Here is a 23,642-nt window from a genome sequence, read left to right as displayed (position 1 = left end):
ACCTACCCCCCACCCCCAGTCTGCTCAAAGCCAAACTGATAGGCAGAGAAAGGAGGAATTGATTTGGTGGTAATGACATTTATGCCAGTCTCAGAGTGAGGCTATTATTTTATTCCCAACAGATAAGGATCATAGTTTTTTTTTTTAACACCTACATTTTCACTTTTAAAAAAAGACTTTGTTATATGTAGGAAGAGAAAGGAGAATCAGAAAGGAGAGCTTGAAACACTTAACAGTTTTTTCCTGAGATCTTATGGTCTACCTTTTAGAATAATTTTATTTTAAAATAACATGTATGCAGCCAGGCATGGTGGCCCTTGTCTGTAATCTCAGTGGTTCAAGAGAATCATAATTTCAAGGCCAGCCTGAGCACTTAGCAAGGCCCTAAGCCACTTAGTGAGACCCCGTCTCAAAATAAAAATTAAAAAGGGCTGGGAATGTGGCTCAGTGTTTGAGCATGCTTGGGTTCAATCCCTGGTACCTAACAATAACAACAACAATATGTATGCATAGATTTAATTGGAAAGAACCACCAGCAGTCAACCAAAAATCCCTTGAGCCAGATGTGGTGGCACATGTCTATAATCCTAGTGATGATCTGGAAGGCAACCCTCAGCAACTCAGTGACGCCCTAAGCAATTTAAAAAGACCATGTCTCAAAATAAAAAATTTTAAAGAAAGACAGAGATTGGGAATGTAGCTCAGAGGTAAAGTATTCCTGGTTTCAATACTCAGTACGAAATAAGCAGACCAACCAACCAACCAACCTTTAAAACTTTTAAAGTAAGGCTTGGTATTTGGTGTTGGGGTAAATAATACTAGAGATAGAAATCGCATAATTCTTCATTGACTAACACATTGAATTATTACTTTTGACTTATATTTTTGTTCACTAATTTTTGTTTCACAGTGAATAGGACAGGTATAAAATGAAACGTTTGTTCCCTTAATTCTGCTTAGTTGTACTGGTATGTAATTATGCCATTCTGTTATTGTGGCACTAACTGTGTAGCTGAAAAAGAATCCAGGGGAGAGTATATATTGTTAGGTTTCAATTTCAGGGACTCAGACATGTGTGTTATTTCTTTTTTTTTCTTTTTTAGTAAACTATGACTAGAAAATCTAAAATGATTGATTATAGTACTCTTCATAAAGAAACATACTTTAAAACTAGCTTTGAAAACTGCTTTTTAGTAATTCTCTTTGCTTTTGAGATTGTAACTGTCAAGCTATTTAATCTTAGTAAAGAGTTTGAAACAGTTCAATATAGCATGTAGATCGCTTCTCGGCCTTTTGGCTAAGATCAAGTGCAATAACAGCATGTAGATAAGGTTGGAGAAAGGTAACAAAAAAGGAAAGGAGTGTCTTAACGCTGGTTGTCCATTGTAGTAAAAATGTGACTATTTATGTCTAATAAAATTAAAAATTAGGTTCCTTTGCCATGTGTAGTAGTACATACTTTTAATCCCAGCTACTCAGGAGGCTGAGGCAGGAGGATTACAAACTTAAGGCCAGCTTGGACAACTTAGCAAGACCCTGTCTCAAAATAAAGAATAAAAAGGGCTAAGGAAATAGCTCAGGGTTGAAGCACCCCTGTATTCATATTATACCACAAAAACAAATATTATTTTTCATAGAAAGTTCCTTTGAATAGCCCTGATGTGGATACAATATATCACATAACAAGTTTTACACGTGCCTATGTAGGCAATTTTACATAATAACAACAAGCCTAAGAAAATTAAGTAATTCAAATTTTTTCTTTTGAAGAGGATTTTTTTTTAATAACTTCATGTTTTCAGTGCCTATTTTTTTGTATGTTAGGGAAAAAGAAGATTGTAAATGGATCATTTGCTTTAGAAGCTGAAGGAAATTAAGTGATCTTGGTCACATGTGGAAGGTTGCTGTTTCTCCTTTGAGGAGATAAGAAGGCAGAGAGATGAAAAGGAAAATGAAGGGAAAAAAGGAAGGAAAAGTTTATAGCTTTTTAAAGAACAGATTCAAGAACAATTGAGAAGTGCGTAACTGTTTGATTGAATTTCAGGCTTACCGTAGGCTTATGCGTTGAACCTCCATTTTTGAAAATGGTCCTAAAACTGTTTATCACAAATATTAAGGCCATTTAACCATAAGGTGTTAATAAAAACAAAACTACTGGTTCAACTAATGACTTCCCAGGGAGACAGCAAAAGAAACATCTTCTTATATAGGAAACAAAATTTATAAATGTTTTTATGTCTGAGACTACTGATGCAGAAGAATGAGATAGAGGAGGAAGTTTGTGCAGATTTTCAGTCTTTGACAAGAGTTGAATCTGTCACTAAAGCACCTACTGTGTGTTGGCCCTGGGATAGGGTCTCTGTTATCTAATCTTTCCTGTAGTCTCAAGAGGTAGGTGCTATTGTCATAGTTCAAGAAGAAACAGATTTAAAGTTATTTGGCTTGCTGTGGCAGAATCCATAGTTTGAATTTAAACTGTTAGTTAACAAAAATTATACTGAGTGAAGTGAGGCTTTTTTTCTGAATTTATAGAATAAGAAGTTGCTCTAAGGAGCTCAGTGTTATTATGTCTTAAATTTTGCTTATTCTTTAACATGGTTTCAGAGTTTTGTTATTAAAGAAGAGTATGAGGGCTGAGGTTGTAGCTCAGTGGTAGAGCGCTTGCCTCACATGTGTGAGGCCCTGTGGTTTGATAAATAAATGAAAATAAAGATATGGTGTCCCTCTACAACTAAAAAAAAAAATTTAAAATAGAAAATGATAAGCCTTTTCTTCCCTTGACATATAGACTGATATATTTATTTGATATATTTTATAAAATTAGCATCTGGCTTTTAAACCATAAAAGGTAGGGCTTTACTAGTAAGGTATTTCTTTCTCTGCAGTTGTTCTTAAGTAAAATGATTGGTCCATTGCCACTCAATCTTCTTAAATGTAAAATTATAAAACATTTAGATTTAACTTAGATGAAGCTATATTGCCTTTTTACAGCTATCTAGTTTCATATTTCTTCCTAGTGCCAGGTGTTTGACTAAAAATATCACTGTTTGCATCAGAATTGCACCTGATCAAAAATTTCTCCATTTTATACAAATATAAAATGGTAATGTATGTGTAATATAAATCTAAACTTCAAATTTTATTTTATTTAATAATCTAACTTGTCATTGGATAGGATATTTCTGAAAGAAAAACAATTTTCAAATATCTACATGTGAATTTAATGTGTTTGAATTGTGTATTACAAATGAACATAGTCTGAAATTATAAATTTCACTTTGATATATGATTTCACAGTGATTTTCTTCTCTCCTTCCTCCTTACTTTCCCTCCTTCTCATTAAATATGATATCTATATCATAAGACACAAAAATTAGAAGATTTGAATACTTACTAGATTTTGTGGACAATATTTATTTAAGCAAGCATTTTGTATAAATCTCTGATCTAAATTAATATGAGGCATACATTCACTCATATAAATACTTCACATCTCACTTTGAAAATGTTTTTAGTAAATATATGAGGGCCACCAGCCAAGAAATCAGCCTGTTTATTCTAGTCTCTCTTGATTCAGATTATAGTTAGAAGATTCCCAGTAAATGCTTGTTAAATCCAAGCATGGTTACACTATCTCATGCTTAGAAAATTTAAACAATAGGCCACCTATTGTCTTCCCTAAGCATTTAGAAAGGAGGTAGCCTTAGAAGTAGGAATCTTGGTCACCCTGTGAGCAAAATGAGTAGCTTACATTAAAGTCCCAAAGGCAAGAAAAGTTAATGCTCTATTCATAAGAAAAATTCTGTTAATTTTACTCCATTTTAAAGGATGGAGACCAAATTCCCTTTGCTGGGGGAACTATAAAGCAGTGACATCATGATCATGGACAGCTTTAAATTCTTCCTGGAGAATAGATTGTCTTCCTTAGTCATATTTTCCTGAGTATGTTAACTTCTTAACTTTTTTGAGGTCTCACCTGATGACAGTTCTTAGTTCATTCAAGAATCACGTAATTGTTTATTTTTTGTAGAACAACTTTGTGATACAGCGTTACTTCTCTTTATAATTTTACTTCTCTTTAAAGAAAAAAGAGCTTAATTTCTAGTTCACATTCCTCACCTTATAGTATTCACGTAGCTGTAGAATTCTTAATTTATTTTCTAGCCCTTAAGTTGTTTCCTAGTCCTTAGTTTTTATTTTATTTGTTGTATTGACTTTTGCTCCCACCTAGGTTGCAGTCCTAAGCATCATAATTGTGTACACGGGCTGCTCCTGTGGACTACTCCATGTATCTTTTCTAACCATCATCATTTTCTTATAGTCTGCTTTATGCCTTTAATATCTTTGAAAGATTTATCTCCAGGTAGCTGTTATTTCTTCCTAAGTAAGGAACTTTGAAATTTGTGAACTGTTTTTCAATAGCCATGCTAAATTTGCAGTTACTGAATGTGGAATATTGCTGCTGTTTGGAGAAAAGAAAGATTATATTTCACTTTGTTTTTTCATAGGGATATATGGAATGGATTTTTCTTTCCTAAAGTTATTAAATGCATCACAAGAAGTGCTGTATTTCCTTTGCAGGCCAAATACATTATGTTGTTTACCTGCTTTACATTTTTTTGGTATTGTATGCCTCTTTTAGTCTTTGTGTTCATTGTTCATGAAGGCTGATCACTAGTGCTGGTGATACATTACCAAGGATTCAGTTTTTACCAAATAAAGATAATGTTTTAAGAATATATAAAACTCTCAACTAAAGCCATTAACTAAAATACATTGACAGTTCTTGATAAATTGAGACTCCTGGTTTGCCAGGTAATAGTGGTAGCCCCCTAAATCTGAATTTTTCCACGTTCTCTCAAAATGCAAACAGATCAACAAAGCAGCCAAATAAACCCAACTAAGCATAACCTATGTCTTCACTATAACTAATAAACAAGCCTCACATGATGAAGTCAGAATAAAAAAATATTCAAATCTAGCTTACTCAGCTTTAGAAATCACTAGAAAAGTTCTGTCAAAACTACAATGACAACATGGAAAAAAAGGAGGAGGAATGGAGATTCAGAAGTTCAGGAAAAATTAAAATTGCCTGTAGACAGGTAAGCTCCTACCCTGGTAGAGAAATTCTAAGATCTAGCCTTAGATTAGTTTAAGGTATTAGCCACCTAAAGTACATACGACCCCAAATGCCAGTTTAGGGTTTTAGCTGCCTAAGATACATAGGATCCCATATGCCAGGTCAGGAGAACATCGGATTGGGGATAGGAGTCATTCCTTCTTGTGTACTTGGTGACAAAAAGCAAGAAGGGGAGGTTACATGTTCTGAAGAATTAAGAACCATTAAATCAGAAGACACTCATTACGCCCTTGGGTTTCAGTTTAGAAATGGGAGTTTCTGAATTGAAACAAACAAAAACCCTAGGTATTCATCTCAAATCTTTATTCTTACTGCATATAACTTGTTTTACAGTTAAGGAAAATTAAAATTATATACTGAATGGGAAATTTGAGATGACATACATCAAAGATGTTCTGAGGAAAAATGGAGAATAAAAGAAGGAAAAGAATCAAAACATTTTAGCCATTAATTTTTTACTTCTAAGGTGAATCATCTGTGAAGCAGTTATCAATAACAGAACATCATGACTTCTTTTAAACATCATCCTTAAACAAGTCTTCACAGATATGAAAAATAAAAACCCTTAACTCAGAAACTAAAAAATCAGAACCTTGTAGATAAATAAAAACAAAAGATAAGAGATGATCAATATAGAAGACAGTCAAAAAGATGTAACATACTTGCAATTGGAGTCCTTAAGAAGACAGATAAAACAATGACATATAGGTAATATTTAAACTAACTTTTTAAAAAAATTTTTATTTGTTGTACTTAATTGTACATAACAGCAGAATGTATTTCAATTTATTGTACACAAATGGAGTGCAACATTTCAATTATCTGATGGTGCATGGCATAGAGATGCCCCATTTGGTACATCCCTAGGATAATAATGTCCATCTCATTCCACCAGCTTTCCTATCTATCCTCATAACCCAACCCCACCTTCCCCTTTGCCCAACCAAAGTTCCTCCATTCTTTCCATACCCCCCCAACCCCCATCACAGATAAGCATCCACTAATCAGAGAAAACATTTGGCCTTTAGTTTTTTGGGATTGGCTTACTTCGCTTAGCATAATATTCTCCAGCACCATCCCTTTGCCTGAAAAACAAAACAAAACAAAAAAATCCCTAAATTAAATTTCTTGGAAGTAAATGGAGGTCTGAATCTATGTATTGAAAGGATACTTGTGAAAGCTGACTTTAAAAATAACAATAATTTAATGGGAAAAATATCTTCAGGGCCTCTATGCAAAAAGGTCAAATTATTTAAATAAGAAAAGAAAATTAGATTGACATCAGACTTCTTCATAGTGATGTGTTAGCAGAATTTTCAGGTAACTCAAGGAACAGGAATTTTGTAATGAACCACGCAACTCAATAAGTATTAATGCTATAGAAAAACATTATTAAACATAGAATAACCCAGGGAATACTGTAGTCTTCCAGAAGAATTATCCAAGCTTATTCTGTCTACTATAGTAGGCATGCTCCAACATGACTATTGAACATTTGAAGTAAGGTTAGTGTGAATTTGGAGAGATGTAAGTTTAAACTAGGTGCCACATTTCAAAAAGTATAAAAAATGTAAATGATCTCATTGATAGTTTTTTGCAATATTGCTTCTATGTTGAATCTCTTGTTTAAAATTCAGTGAAATTCAGTAAATGCTTTATTTCTAATTGACACTTTAAAGGACAGCATTTTCTAGATTATAGGTAGTGGCTGAACAGAGTGGGTTTAAAAGTAGACCCAGCCAGAATGATGTGTTAAAAAAAATGCAACTTACAAGCAAAATAATTATAATAATTGTATTTATATACAATATAATTGGCTTGTTCATCAAAAGAGAATATTTTTGTAAGAACCTTAAATTTATTATTCTAGAGTTAGATTTTAAGGAAGAGGCAGTATAGAGCATCCAAATTATATTTTGTATGCTTACTCTGAAGCAGAAAAGAGAAGACTATATCCAAATATATATCTGGGAGTTTGTTGAAAAGGTAGCAGGGAAAGGCTTGAATCTGATTGGGATAATGAGGAATACCATCTTGAAAATCTTACAGGTTATGAGATTAATAATAAAAGCAAGAAATAACTGAGATACTAGGTGCTGATAATGCTTTGAAAGCATACACTTCATGAGAGGAAAAAAGGATCTTAGTATGTGCAGTCTCTAATAGGCAAGCCTCCACTGGTGTTCCTGGTTAGCGATTGTAGACTTGATAGAGGATCTAAATTTGCTAATTTTAGCTAATGAGTGTTATTTTGCTGTCTAAATTACTAAATTTGCAAAACTGCTTGTGTTCCTGCTATAATTTGAACATGTTTCCCGAAGTTCATCATGAGATGGTTTCCTGGTAAAAGGATGAGTTTGGCCCCTTTTTTCTCTTGTATGTGTTCTGTTGCCCTTTTGTGTTTTGCTCTGGGATGATGTAGCAAGAAAGCTTATGACATATGAGGGTCCTACATCCTTCTTAGGCTCCAGAATTCAAGGAGATCAAGCACTCTTCTTTGTAAATTACCCAGTCTCAGATCTTCTGTTGTAGCAGTGTAAAATGGAAGATGGTTCTCAGCATAGATTAAATGTATAAGAGAAAAATTGTGATTTGAAATCATGTTATACACCACATATACACTGAAAAAAAAATTGTCATCAGTATTTATAATTCCAGCTTTCATTTACTATCTCTAAGGAGTACATTTTAAACTATTCTAGGGAAGAAATGATGGGTTTGTGCTGCTGTGTCTTCCTAACATTGTGTCATTATGGTTCCTTATAACTCTGCATCTACAGATAGTTATGGCTTCAAACCTCTTTTCCCATTTTATTTTAAATTTTTTAGTTACAGATGAATATAATATCTTTATTTTGTTTGTTTCTTTTTTTGTGGTGCTGAGGATAGAACCCAGTATTTCACATGTGCAAGCCAAAAGCTCTGCCACTGAGCCACAACCCCAGCCCTCTCCTTTTATTTTTAATGTTTTTTATTAATGTATTATAATTATATGTAATAGTGGGGTTCATGTGACATTCATAGGGGCACACAACATGGTTTACTCTGATTTCATTTCCTAATAGCTCCTCTTCTCCTCCCTATCTTCCTCCCTCTATGTCCCTTTCTCTTCATATCTGATCTTCCTTTTATTTACATATGTATTTTTTTCATTGGTGCATCTTAATTATAATAAAAGTATGGCTACATATTGATTTACTGATTGAAGTTAACTGATTTCTCTAAGTACAGCAGTCCCCCTCCCATCTTTACCAGTGGTTAACTGCAATACAAATATCTTAAATGAAAAATTTCAGAAATAAGTTTCGTATTTTACAACACTTAGAAAAGTATGATGTCTTACAGCATCCTGCCGCAGATGAAGTCATTCCTTTGTCCAGCATATCTATGATGTACATGTACCCACCTGATAGCCACCTGATAGCTGTCTCTGTTATCAGATCAACTGTCTATCACATTGACTGTTTGTGGCACTGCAGTACTTATTGTTCACATAATCCTTATTTTACTTAATGGCCCCAAAGTGCAAAACTACTGATTTTGGCAATTTGAATATGCAAAGTAGAAGGTACAAATGCTTCATTTAAGTGAAAAGTCAAAAATTCTCAAGGAAAAAAAAAAACATGCTGAGATTGCTAGTGTTCATGGTAAGAACAAATCTGTCCATAAAATTGTGCAGATGGAAAAAGAAATTCATGCTAGTTTTGCTGTTGTACTGGACACACTAAGTTTTGGGCACTGTGCATAAGTGCTTAATTAAAATGGAAAAGGCATTAGTTTTATGAGTGGAAAACATGAGCTGAAACTCATCTAACTGTATATCACATATCATGTCACTTCATCACAAGAAGAAGAGTTAGTCTAAAACAATAAGATGTTTTGAGAGACAGACCACATTTACATAATTTATTATTTTATTGTCAGTCTCTTACTGTACCAAATTTATAGCTTAAACTTCATCCTAGGTACCTATGTTTTGGGGGGGCCATATGTGCATATATGTTGGGATTGCTAGTATCAATAATTTATGCATCCACTAGGGATGTTAGAACATATCCCCTCTTGGTAAGGGGAAACTAATATAAATACTAACCCAATTCATTCTGCTATAGCAGAATACTACAGATTAAGTAATTTATAAATAATAGAAATTTACTCCTTATTCTGGAGGCTGAGAAGTCTAGGATCAAGGCACTATCAGGTATAAAGTCTAGTGAGGTACCATGTTTCATTGATGGTCCTGGATTGTGGTATCCTCACATGATGGGAGGTAGAACAGAAAAATAGACAGAAACAGACAAAGAAGTCTCTTTTATAATGACATAAATCTACTCACTTCCCCCAAATCCCTATCTCTTAAAACTATCATTTGGGGGATTAAGTTTCAGCACTTGGACTTTGGGTAGGGTATAATGTGTTAGTTCATTTTTCATTAATAAAATACCTGAGGCAGGCTACTTTATGAAACAGGTTTATTTTGGCTGTTACAGAGGACCAAGGCCAAGAGGCTGCATCTGGGGATAGCTTTGGTGACAGAGTCCTAAGGTGGTTTGATATTACATGGCCAAGAGTCAGGGAGCATGCATATGTTTATGTGTCTCTTTTCATCTCTCTCCTCTTTATAAAGCCTCTAGGATTCAACTATTGGGGCTCCACCTTAATAACTTTATTCAGTTCTAATTACTTCCCAAAGGCCTTAATTCTACACATTATAGGTGGATTAAGTTTCCTCTTTCTTAATACCTTATCATGGGGACTATATTTGAACACATGAACCTTTGGGGGGTACACTTAAATCATGAAACACAGTATTCAAATTACAGCACCCAGTATGTATTGGAATGTGTTAAAGAATATGAAATATGTAAATTGACCTTTGGGTATAATGAATGAGAAATGAGTTAATATTTGAATAATAAATTTCTCAACAGAAACTTATAATTTGATGCTTTAAGATAGTGTAGTAATATGTAGATTAAGTTGAACAGTTTTCAGTGTCTTTACTGTAATTCTTTGTTGTTTTCTTTTACTCCTTTTTATTTGTTCTTTTTAGTTACACATGACAGAGTGTATTTTGATATATCATGCATATATGAAATATGACTTCCCATTTTTGGGTTGTACATGATGTGGAGCTACACTGGTCATGTATTCATATATGAACATAGGAAAATTATGTCCAATACATTCTAGTGTCCTGCCTGTTCTCATCCTCCCTCCCTTCCCCCCACTCCACCCTGTCCAATCCAGTGAACCCCCACCCCCCATTGTGAGTCAGCACCCACACCAGAGAGAACATTCGGCCTTTGGTGTTTTGGAATTGGCTTATTTCACCTAGCATGATAGTCTCCATTTCCATCCATTTACCAGCAAGTGCCATAATTTCATTCTTCTTTATGACTGAGTAATATTTCACTGTGTATATAAACCATATTTTCTTTATCCATTCATCTGTTGAAGGGCACCTAGGTTGGTTGCATAGCTCAGCTATTGTGAATTGAACTGCTATGAACAATTGATGTGGCTGTACACTATAGTATGCTGATTTTAAGTCCTCTGGGTATATGCCAAGGAGTGGGATAGCTGGGGCAAATGGTGGTTCCATTCCAAGTTTTCTGAGGAATGTCCATAGTGCTTTCCAGAGTAGTTGTACCAGTTTGCAGTCCCACCAGCAATGTATGAGTATACTTTTTTCCCCACATTGTTGCCAACATTTGTTTTTGCTTGTATTCTTGATAATTGCCATTCTGACTGGAGTGAGATGCAATCTCAGTGTAGTTTTAATTTACATTTCTCTAATGATTATTGGTGTTTGAACCTGAAGATAAGAGTAGTATTAGGCTACTTTTTACTTAGTATTGTACTTGAAAGTCCAAATGAGTTGTATTTTCTCCAGAATACTTTTCCTACATAGTCTAATACCTTCCTCTTTACCTTTTAAGTTTCAGATTTCCTAAGTACTCTTTTGTCATTGTAAAACAAAGTTTTGTCATTAAGTAGACTTTGGAATTTATAAATGAGCTATTTGGGGAAATAATAAAATTTATTGAATAAATTTTCTTAATGGAAGCTTCCTTATAAAGTATACATGTTCTTGTTATTTACTTACTTATGTTCAAAAAGTTTATTTTGATATGGTATGAGGTAAGGATCTATTTTTTCCCCCTAGACATTCAGTTTTCTTAATATCATGTGGTTTTTTAAATACATTTATTTTATTTTATGTGGTGTTGAGGATCGAACCCAGGGCCTCACACATGCTAAGCAAGCGCTCTACCGCTGAGCCATAACCCCATCCCCAGTATCATGTGTTTTAAAATGTATTCTTTGTTAGTTAGTGAGGCTCCTTTTAGCCTGTACTGACCACATAGTTTCATATAATTGCATCAGTATCTGGGTTTTATTCTGTCCCATTAATCTGTTATTTATTGTGCTATCACCATGCTATTTCAGTTATGGTCACTTGTGGCGTAAGTTTCCCATTATTTATCTGTCTTGAAAATTTTTTGTTTTATTATTCTCATGGATTTATTATATCAAAACTTCTAGTAACACTTTGCCACATTCCTGAAAAATCTTACTGGAATTATGGCTCCCTTATTTCCTTCATTGACCCTCATATCATGACAAAGAGACACTTGAGTGCTGTTATAAGATGGTAGAGCAAAGGATGATAGTATGCTTTCCTAAAATCTTTGTGGCATGTTTGTGTTCTTACTGGAATATTATCTTCTGGAAGGGCTAAGATGATTCTCCCCTGTAGGAACCGTGGTGTATTGGTTAGGTTCACAAGAGAAGCAGAACCAATAGGATGTATGTAATAAATATTTATTTTAAGGATCTGGCTCATGCAATTATGGGGCCTGGAAGCCCAGATCTGCAGAGTGGACCAACAGGTTAGAGACTCAGGGAGGAAGCAATGTTGCAGTTCAAGAGTTCTCTCTTAACTTGCCAGTCTTTTGTTCTACTAGGTCTTTAGCTGATTGGATAAAGCCCACTCACCTGTAGAGGGCAAATCTGCTTTACTCAAAATGTACTGACTGAGGGCTGGGGTTGTAGCTCTGTGGCAGAGGGTTTGCCTAGCATGTGTGAGACGCTGGGTTTGATCCTTAGCACCACATAAAAATAAAATAAAGGCATGCTGTCCATCTACGACTACAGAAACTAAACTAAACTAAAATAAAAAACAACAACAACGACAAAACACTGACTGAAATGTGAATCTTATCCAAAAACACTGTCATAGAAACATCCAGAACAAATGTTTGACCAAATACCTGGATACCACAGCCCAGCCAAATTGACACAGATTTGACTATGGCAAATAGAATATACATTTCTATTGAAATATCAAAATGAATGGTATGGTACAATAGTTAGATGTTGGGATAACTGCTACTGAAAAGGGCCATTGGAATTAGAATTTTCTGCACAAAAGTCTATAATTGGTTTTATTGAGATTTTTTTCATGACCTACTTTTTAATATTTATTGTAATAAATGCCAAAATGAGGCTACAAAAGTCAGAATCTTTAAAAAAAATTTTTTTGATAGGGGCATATGAATTCAAAATCCAGGATTTTAGCACACAGTGTTCTGTGAGGCAAATTTTCATTTTAGATTCTTATAATTTTCTCTTCCCCTAGTTAAGTGTTACATATCTTTTTATTGTACTAAAGGAGCAAACAGAATGTTTTCATTTGGCTCATAATAACTTAGTTATGGATTGATCATCTTTTCTTTCTGATGTGCATGTGGGAGTGATAATATAAAGACAAGGTAATTTTCTAAAATGATTTTTAAAGGCTTAAAGAACATTTTTTGCATATGTTTGCTTTTAAAAAATATAATCTAAAACCTGATTAGCTTAATGCAAAGTGTAAAGTTTAGTCCTTGCATGAACTCGTGTTTGTAATTCTACAAAAATATATTATTGACTTCAAAATTTTTGATAAGAGAATTCCTAAAATATAAGGCAGTCTCGTTATAACCTTGATCCTCTTTTATTTTAAAAGCAATTACAGCTACAATAACATCAATAAATATAATTCAGTTTCTTTATCTTTAATATTCCCATAGCAGTTTGTATATTCTTCTATTTTAGCTTATATCAATATATATTTATTGTTTGTGTATGCATTTTTCATTCCTTCAGTTATAAATTTTGAAAGGGCAGAGATGCACTCTTCACCTACCATTAATTGGGTACCACTGTGCATTAGTTGCTAATTGCTCTAGAGAGTTTAGTGGTTTACATAGATAAATAATAGGTAAGTTTTAATACAGTATAATATGTTGTATAATGGAGCCAATTACAAAGTGTTGTAGCAATAGAGAACTGGATCCATTCATGGTTATAAGATTCAGAATACCACAGAGAATGACCTGTCTTCTGAGTCTTAATCACTAGATATGTATTTTATAGCGTACTCTTTTCTTTCTCCTTCTACCTGGATTTTCTTCAAATCTGAGACAGTTTACAGCTTCTTAGCATTTGGCTGCTGCCCACCTCCCCAGAATTGCCCTGTTATATAGAATGTTGCTATTACAAATTTAAGGCCTCTAGCTTCAGCTGGTATTTCTTTAATGTTTTCACATATTCCTTCTTTGTGAAATGTATCTTTTTCCTTTTTTGCTGAGAGTATATTTTATTGTCCTTAAAAGCTCAGCTCCTGTTACCTTTTTGTGAGCATTTCCATGTTTATACAACTGTATCAATAACATTTAGTTGTGATAATTTATTAATTTCACTCTTTTTCTTAGTAGATAGTTTACTGAAGATGATTTGCATCCTCTAACTTACAGTTTCTATAGGGACTCAGTAAAAACACACTTTCCTTGGGTGATCTCATCCACTCCTGGGTCCTTCACTACTAAGAGTGTTCTGACAATTGGGAGACAGTTACATTGTGGTGTGTATTTGGATAAGCCTGAACAAGGAGTGCTGAATTTTGAAAGTACAGTGTACTTGAGCTACATAAATGTGAGGACTTGTGTGGAAAATTCCTGAGGTAGGAAAAAAATATATTTCAGTAAGTAACTCAAAACTTTGATGTTGCTAGCAGGAGCGGGTCAAGAGATGAAAACTTGAAAGCATTAAAGATCAAATTATGAAAGGACATTTTATGCTATCCTAATATCATAGAAAAGCAAGTGAAAAACACTAAAAATTGTGGTGGTTGTCTGAAAGATAGACTGGAGAATATCCATGAAGAGGAGGACATGTTTTTCTGAGACAAGAGTTAAGGATCATAGGCTAATATCAGTTAATATCATAGGCTGGTCGAGGTGTGAAGGAACAAAATATTTACACTCTGAATTACCAAGAAACATTATCTTTGACAGTGATGGGGAGATACTAACTGTTTTGATTTACTGGCTTAGGAAATATGAAGGGAAATGACTACAGAATAAAATGATTATTGAACAATGTTGAAAGTCCAATAAGATTATAAAATTTGGATTTGTAGTGATACCAGTTTACATATTTAATAATATGACAACTATTTTTAAATTGGGGAACATGAAATAGTACATAGCTAGAATCATTTAGTATCAGAAGATTTAGAAGTAAGGTGATGTGGGTTTTTAGGGAATTTAGTTAATACTAGAATTACAGAAATAAGGTTAAAAAATTAACAAGGAAATAAAAGACATGGTATCAGAAATTGATTTCCAAATTTAAGCTTTTAAGCATGGAGCAGTTCTACATGATCATGAGACCCTGAGTATGATTCTGCTGTGGATTGTTAAAGAGCAATGGGAATTGGGTCATTTATTAAAGTCAGGGAAAGTGAGGCAAAGTTATTAACCATCTTAGAGTTTGAGATGGTTGCAAAAATTGGAGGAGGGGGGAGAAAACTGAAAGTAAACTATAGTGAACCTGATGGTTAGAATACTAATAACGAGAATAGTATAACCTTAACAGATGGTAGTAGCTGAAAAGAGAGAAAATTGTTTTTTAATGAAGCCAGAAGACAACTACCACAAATTCTTTTTAGCTAGGAAGTTGAGTAAACCGCAGTTAAGGAATCTGCTTGGGAATACTTCAAAGGAAATTTCCAGAGAGAGCTCTAAAGTGAAAGGGAGGAGGGAGAGTTTGAGGAGTATTTGGATTCTGCTTATAGTCCTTAAGGAGTCCAAGAGGAAACAATAAAACGTTTTTAAAACTAGGTTTGAAGGGATATTTAAACTTGATAAATGCATTTATTCTCTTTTCTTGGTAGATATGGTGACCTAAAGTATGTTTTTGTTTTCAGTTAACGTTGATGGATTTTGTTGTTGTAGCCAAACTATATTGAGAAGAGATACTTTTAAAAAGCATCTGATGTACTGGGGCTGCATCTCAGTGGTAGGGTTCTTACCTACCATCCTCAAGGCCCTGTGTTCAATTCCCAGCACTGAAAAAGAAAAATTTACTTAATTTCATTCTCTTTTCAGAATGACTCAGTGCAGTTGTAGTGCTAATATATTTTACATAAACTTGTTGGCATTTTCCCAACTGGTTCTTTAGCCATAGTGTTATTTTTAAAGTATTTTTAGTTGTAGATAGACACAGTACCTTTATTTGTTTTTATGTGGTGTTGAGGATTGAACCCAGTGCCTCATACATGAGAGGCAAATGCTCCACCACTGAGCCACAACCCCAGTTCTCTTTACCATATTCTTCATGTCTTTTTCTGTGACAAATATTTTATTATTCAATATTTATCAGCAATACTCTTTTAATAATCGATTATCCTCTGTTAAGGTCTCACATTGACTTATCAGTGACTGTCACAATTTCACATGATAGTCTTATATGTTAATTTTCTTGAGATTTGATATTCCTTCCATTTACTTCTCAGAATAAGACTTCATTCTTCTTCCTTCTTTCAAACATGCACTTTTAAAAATACTAAATTTATTCAAAATATCCTATAGTCAAAGACTCTGCTGTCACAGCCTATATCTTAGCCATTCTCCCTAAAAACTTAAAATCCTCTACCAAAAGGTTACATAAAATTATTGATTGTTTATTTTGTCAGCATTGAGTCATCTGTTCTGAAAATTTATTTAACCTTTGGAAATTAACATCAAATTCATGCTTGGCCAACGATACCTTCATTTTTGTTTTCTTTTCTTTCTTTTTTCCTTTTATTCTTAGCCCTTTCCTTGAGCTTCATTTTGCTAACTGAATTTTTATTCTCTCTACAATTTTAGTTGAAATTATAATTTATTTCCATAAAACTTTAAAAACATTTCAGTTCTACTTAAGCCAACATGATTTGATTTGGGTTTGTTTTCCCTTTACCTTTAATAAAGTAAAAATAAATCACTATATCTCTTCTTTATCTCTTTTATGTCCTATAGTTCTACATTTCTCTTTTTCTTTACTGTCACTTGAGATTCTTTCCCTCTCCCTATCCCAATCCTCTTCTCCCCTTTTCTGTTTCACAGCTCTCTTCCTCTGGGGAACTCATGGGATTTGAGTGAGATGACTTTCACCTCAGGAATCTTCTAGACTGTGATCTATGAGCTAGTAAATTCCTCATTGATGTATTATACAGTACTTTGTTACTTGCAGTATGTCTTAATACACAAAGTTTAAAATATTTTTGTTTATAAAATATGTGGATGACTATATTATATAGAATTTAGGAAATATAGAAAAATATTTTTTTTATTTTTTCAAAATTTGAATCATACCTTATAAATAACTTTCTTTTTTTAAAACAGCATATTTTTGATTAGTCATGATATTAAATATTCTTTTCAAATATTGAAAATGATTATATAATGTGCTTTTTAGATGGCTAGACAACAGTGGTAGTTATCTATTGAACATCTCTCAGGTACATTTTAAGATGACATAATGATCCATTTAGGTGTTTTTTTCCTTACACTGAGGTTACTATAATGTCAATTTTAAGTGACTTCTTAACTTTTTTTTATTTTTTAATTTTTTTTTTACTTTTCTGTGTCCCTTCTTGTTTGTTTTGTTTTCTTGGAAAAGTAGAGTAAATTTTATTTCACATTGACTTGTAGTTAGTATAATTTATAGTTAGCATTAAAGGAATCCCTCAAATCACTCATTCTTTTAGATGTCTCATTAAGAAATGATTTATTTGAAAAGCAGTATGTAATCCCGTAGGCTCACAGTAAACATTAGGAAATTAAGGACTTCATAAAATTCTGCAGATGCCAGATCTGTTCAGTTTTATTTACTTGATATATTCCTCCAGGGTATTTGACAATAGAATGGAAATGGATCCTTAATTGAAAATATTTGTTCACTGTGTTTTGTTACACACCCATTCTCTTGGTCTGAAAAGTGAAAGTCCACACTTCCACAGGAAATGAATCTTCAGTAATGATTTTCATCTTCTAGGTAAATAATTCTAGTTGCATTCTCTGCTTCTACCTTAGTCATTAACACAGTCCTTTTGGTGTTTACTTTCTCAGTAAATCTCTTTCATTTTTTAATAGTACAATTTTTAGTTTTTTAGCAACTGCTTTATGACCTAGTTAGTGGTAATTTTAAAGAAAAAGTCAAACTAGCACGTCTTCCTGCTTGTTTTGTTGATGATTTCTAAACACAACTTCTACTCCCACAACTTACATTATCCCTGGAATTTAAATGACTGTAAGATTATCAAAATCATTTATTGTAATTTTACAAAATGAGTCTCACAACTTAATCTTTTAGTAAGACCTATTTCTGATGATGAGTCATTGTATAAATGGGGTTTGTTCCGTTCCTTCTTTTCACAACTGCATATATTCTTTTCTTTCTTGCATCTCTGTTCCTTTTGTGTGGTTAAGATCTCTCTGGGGAAAAAAAGGTTTTCATCATGAGAGAAATGTCATTTTATTCACACATACACCCACACACACTTCATGTGCTTCCATTTTCTTTTGAAAACTTTAATTTCTCATTTGTTGGTCCATGAGTTTACTTATAGTCAGCATATTCCTCTTATGTGTTTTAAACCCACTTTATTCTTTATAGACTAGTTACCTTTCTTTTCTTATCACAGCCTTAGTTTAGCTATTCCAAAATACTATACATTCCTTTCTTATTCAGTTATCTTACTTTAGTTTCTATTCCTGTAAAATATGTTAAGAAAGAAATATTTTTCATAATTTGGCAAGTCTAGTCAAGGTATTGTCAACAATATGTATATTCCAGATGACAGTTGGGGTGGACAGAGTACCAGCTAGGAATCAGAAATACTAGTTTCTTGTTTTTTCCAATATAATTGTACCATATGGTCTTACTTATTTAATATAAAAAACACGACAATTCATGCCTATCTCACATGACTGTTTTAAAAACAAAGAGATAAAGCTGGGCCCATAAGAATGAATGGCTTTTGATAGGTAACTTTGAATGAGGGCAATGTAAGTCTGAGTAAGAATTATCTAAAATGGTAGGGTGAGTGGGGCTTGTATTTTATTTTATGTATTACTAGTATTATTTTTGATACCAGGAATTGAACCCAAGGGCACTTAACCACTGAGCCACATTCCTAGTGTATTTATTTATTTTTACTTACTTATTTACTTACTTATTTATTTTGAGACAGAATCTCATTAAGTTGCATAAGGCCTCACCAAGTGGCTAAGGCTGGTTTCAAACCTGTGATCCTCCTGCCTCAGCCTCCCAAGGGATTGTAGCAAGGCACCACCATTCCTGGCACGGGAATAGCATTTTAGAGAGGGAACATCACTTGCTGAAAGGAGTTATGAAATAGAAGAATTGGTTTGGGTTACTCTTCAGTCATTTAGTGTGGTAGGAGATAGGAGATACAATCGGAAAATATGAATGCCTTTGAATGTTTTTTTTTTTTAATTCTGTTTTTATTAATTTTTTTGGTTGTCAGTGGACTTTTTTTTTTAAAGAGAGAGTGAGAGAGGAGAGAGAGAGAATTTTTTTTTTAATATTTATTTTTCAGTTCTTGGTGGACACAACATCTTTGTTGGTATGTGGTGCTGAGGATCGAACCCGGGTCGCGCGCATGCCAGGCGAGCATGCTACCGCTTGAGCCACATCCCCAGCCCTGCCTTTGAATGTTTATCTAAAAGTTGTGGAGGATCGTTAAGATTTAGGGAAGTGGCAAAATTTGCATTTCCAGAAGTTTATTCTGTATTATCATAGATGACAGATTGGGTGGAAGAAGCCAAAATGGAGTTAGGGAGATTTTTAAAGCTGTTGGATTGAATAAGGTCAGAACTGAGAACTTGAAATGGCAGGAATGTAGAAAGGAAACAATAGGTACAAAAGATAGTAGTGAGATGGAAATGTTTGGAACCTATGTTCTTATTAAATGTGGGTGATAGGAAGCCATTTACTAAAAGAGAAATTTATAATTGATCTAAGGTTTCTGGCTTAGATTCCCTTCTATTTACTGAGATGAAAATCAGAATGAATTTAAAGCAAAAAGTAAATTGGATTTGGGATGTTAAATGTGAGATATTTATAATATCTCCCAGTGCAAATATTTTGTTTTCTATTTGATAAGAGAGGATTTGGGACTCGGTAGTAAATGAAGTCTTGGATTTGAATCAGAATGCCCAGGCATAGAGCCAGATTTCTTTGTTACCCCTATTTTTAAAATATGAATGCCTTTGAATGTTTTAATTGCTTAATGTACATTTCCTCAGAAACCAGGATATCCATGGTCCTTTGAGTCATATTACTGGTCCTTTTAGTCAATTCCAAACCTGAGTCCTCACTGAAAATATGTCTTCTCCACAAAGTCTGCCTTAAAGATCCATAGGACATGTAATATCAAAATATTATTTCTCAAAACTAAGCAAAACTTAAAATATCTTTTATTATGTTAAAGCTATATTACCAATCTAATTCAAATATGTTTTTAACCAAATGGAGTCATAGTAGTAGGAGTCAATATTTTTGTTTTTCTAACGTGGAGTTGTTATTTAGTTATCAAATGCTATTTATTAGTTTGTGTTCATGAAGATTATATGATAATGTAATAATTTCAGCTTATTGTGGTAGCTTACTTGTTGGTATTTAACTGAGGATAATTAGTTTAATGTATTTACTTGGTTAGCATTATTGGGAACTTTACCTTTTCTCACACCATAATCTTAAATTACATAGTTCCTGCCTATTCCACCTTCTCCATCCTTTGTCCTGCCCGGTTATTGTCCTTGAGGAGTTGTAAGCATTGTGCTTTAACTTTTCTCCATTCAGCAGTGTAAACTGGCTTCTTCAGGTTTTCTGGCTTAAACATTCAATTTTAAGTGTGATAACTGGGCTGCCTCTTGTCTTCAGGAGGCCAGGTAGGGTGTGGAGGTAGAGCTTTCGAGGACTGCAAGGGCTACTGGGCATGACTCCTACAATAGCTTCTACATATCTGCTATTAGAATAGTAATTGCCCTTCATATATGGGTCCTGCATAATTCAAAGGGTGCTCCTAAGTGCTTGTAATTTGTAGACATACTCAGACATTTTTTATGACTGCACCTAAGTATGAAGGAGGAGAAAGATATTGAATTGATTCTTAGAAACATGTCAAAGGAGTGTAGTTAAAAATGCCAATAATAATCTGGCTAAAGATAATGAAAAATCTGCCTTTCTTTAAAAGAACACTTGATCACAGTGCCTTGTTAAAAATTTTATTTTGTTTAATAGATAGCTATTCATTGGGACCTGCAAATATCAACCTCAGTGCCTTTTATAATCATTTCAAGGGTGCTCACAAATATCTGAGAACATTTATGAATTTGAATGTAAATATACAGTTTGAGATACAGTAGAATGTCAGTGCAGAAAGTATTCTAAAATAAGGTTAAAACTTTTTAGTTATTTATTGAACAGTGATGTTTTAGTGATAGACTAGTATTTTGCTTTTTATGTTTTTACAACAAAGAGAAAAGGGTAATTCCTGATGCTTAGATTGTAAACCTTTACAGAAATTCATATGCTGGCAGGTAATACTATTTTCAAATTTTTGATTTCTATTTTAGCATAGCTGTTCTCCCAATTGCTTTGATTGTAATTTGTGGAAAGTCTTACCAGAGGGCAAGTGTCTGCATTATTTTCCCCATGCCCCTGACATTCAGCTCTGATACTCAGCCATTCTTTCAGTTAAAATGAGGAATGCATGGGTGCAATTAGCTTGCCTTCACACACACAAATGCCTCAGCTCCACATCTAATCATGATTCATGCCTTATGCCAGACTCTTGCAGCCATCCCAGCATCAGCAGATGGTGGGGCTAGACCCCTGGGGCAGCTTGAACCCAGTGTTGCAGGTGATACATTCTCTGGTAGTAGTGGTCAGAAAAGGAAAGATTTTTTAAACATGGCAAGTTGAGTTCAGTTATTTTTGACTTCTTGCTTTAAAAAAATTAATGAATGTTAGGTGTTAGATTTTTCAAGTGGTAACTTAAAAACTTATTAGTCTAAGATATAAAAGCATATACTGGTAGTGGTATGTTATTTTCACACAGATCTCAGGCACTAGAGAGGTGCATGAGATAGCAGCTTTTAATTTTTTATTCAGAACTCATAATTAGAAATACATTTTATATTATATATATGTGTGTGTGTGTATATATATATTTATACACACACACACATACATACAGTCACATTTGCATGTGTGTATACATAACAACCCCAAATTTCATTGTTTTAACTTACAGTATGCAGTTATTTTCCTACTTTTTTGTTGGTGGTGGTATTAATTCTCTCTTTTTAAGAAATTGCTGGTAATCATTCACCAAATAAAATTTCAGAGCTCACTAATGAATCGGGATCCACAGTTTGAAAAACACTGTACTAAAATTTGGCACTTATTATAAAAATGTATTTTTATGGGCTTTCTCAAATTATCCTTTTAAAAATGGTTTTTCTGCTCTTTTTAATCATATTAGCCTCCATTTACTTAACAAGAATTTTGTAGTGTTTTCCATTATTTGTATGTATATCCAAAGATCTAAAGCTACACTTCCTGTTGGTATTTAACTGAAGACAGTTATTTTAATGAAACAAATTTAAATTGAATGCTCTAATGAATATTATCTTTAAACACATACCATTTCTCTTTATTGTTTATAAAGAGTAAATTTATTTCCTTGAACTTTTATTTCCATCATCATTCCTGTTATCTTTTATTTTAATAGACCCTTTTTTCAAAGACAGATACATGAAATAGCTTGGTTTCATAGGCTTTTAAAGGAAAGAAGTTGGAAACCTCCTAACTTTCTGTATCACCAAATAGAATTCTGAATGTTATGGATTTTACTGCTTACTATTTCCTTTCTTTATTAGTGGTAGTTAGAATGAGTTATATGAAAAAACATAGTAGTCATGGAACTATGTCCACCATCACTCATTCATTCTATATAAAATGATATGAAGTAGGTAGTTTGTTCATTATTATTTCCAACTTTTTAAAATTTATTGCAGTGCTGAAGATTAAACCTAGGGCCTTGCACATGCTAAGCAATTGCTCTCTCACTGAGTTACATCTCCAGTCCTGTAATTTCAATTTTTTAAGTTGCAATATCATTATAAGGAACCATAGAGTTTATATAAAATAATATCCTGTTATAGCTGTAAAAATTCAAAAGAGACACAGGGAAAGCATTCCTGGTCTAAATAGACAGGCTTGAAACCAACATTAAAAGTAAGTTTTCTATGCACATGATATTTTCAGAAAGAATTCTTTTAATAGTCTGATTGTAGATAGACAAAATATTGTAAAGTGTTTTGTGTGATTAAAACTTAAGATCAAAGCAGTTCATGGCATAGAAGATAATTTATATAAATAAACATTTGAATGTATGTTGAAACTATATTATGAATAGGAAGATTCTTAAAGAATTTATTATAGATTAAGTTGTCAGTGTTTGTATTAATGATTTTCTTTGTATTATTTCTTTCAGATATGGAAACAAGTGAAAAAATGCAAGGAAGTGGAATACTTCAAGTGTTTGCAAGTCTTTTGACTCCACAATCTTCCTGTACAGCCAAAGTAGCTAACATCATAGCAGAAGTAGCCAAAAATGGTGAGGTTTTACTCAAGAACTTTTCTGCTGGGAACATCTTCAGTTTTACACTTTACTTGTCAGTATGTTTATATGTTTTAATTTTATAAATTAGATTTTTTTCTATTCTTCTTTCTTTGACATTTTTTCATGTAATTGTTTGAAATGACTACAGTTCTAGTCATTTAATTCATACATTTCTCATTTGCTGTTTCATTCCTTCAGAGAAGAACTAAGGGAAAGAACTGCTAGTCTTACCTATATTCGCATAATTTATTACTTTGCATATATGATTCTTGAGCTTGTCAGTAAGTCATTCATCTTCATTGTCATAAGAGAGGTTACCTTTTCTGTTGATTTGTGTTATAGCCAGATCGGCTTGCTTTTTTTTTTCTTCCCCAGTCTTGCCTATCCTTCTGACATTGGCATTTGACATCAATAATGCAGTTGGAATGTATGTTCTGTTTCCTGCACTTGATTTCCTGGAAAACATCTACT

At 33.3% G+C, this 23,642-nt stretch overlaps 1 protein-coding gene across 8 annotated transcripts in view; it reads left to right on the top strand.

The window, feature by feature from the left end:
- The window catches only part of Rap1gds1 (Rap1 GTPase-GDP dissociation stimulator 1), a 145,998-nt gene that overhangs the window by 28,376 nt on the left and 93,980 nt on the right, over nt 1–23,642 (top strand). For all 8 annotated transcript variants that reach the window (XM_040293068.2, XM_005338562.2, XM_078021893.1 and 5 more), the window contains exon 3: nt 23,043–23,165. In XM_040293068.2, the coding sequence (XP_040149002.2) occupies nt 23,043–23,165 (123 nt within the window). The remainder of the gene's footprint in view (nt 1–23,042; nt 23,166–23,642) is intronic.

Source organism: Ictidomys tridecemlineatus, chromosome 9 (assembly GCF_052094955.1).
Source record: "Ictidomys tridecemlineatus isolate mIctTri1 chromosome 9, mIctTri1.hap1, whole genome shotgun sequence".
In the NCBI taxonomy this organism is placed as follows: Eukaryota; Metazoa; Chordata; class Mammalia; order Rodentia; family Sciuridae; genus Ictidomys; species Ictidomys tridecemlineatus.
Note: the sequence above shows the minus strand (reverse complement) of the source record. Positions and strands in the feature narration are given on the sequence as shown.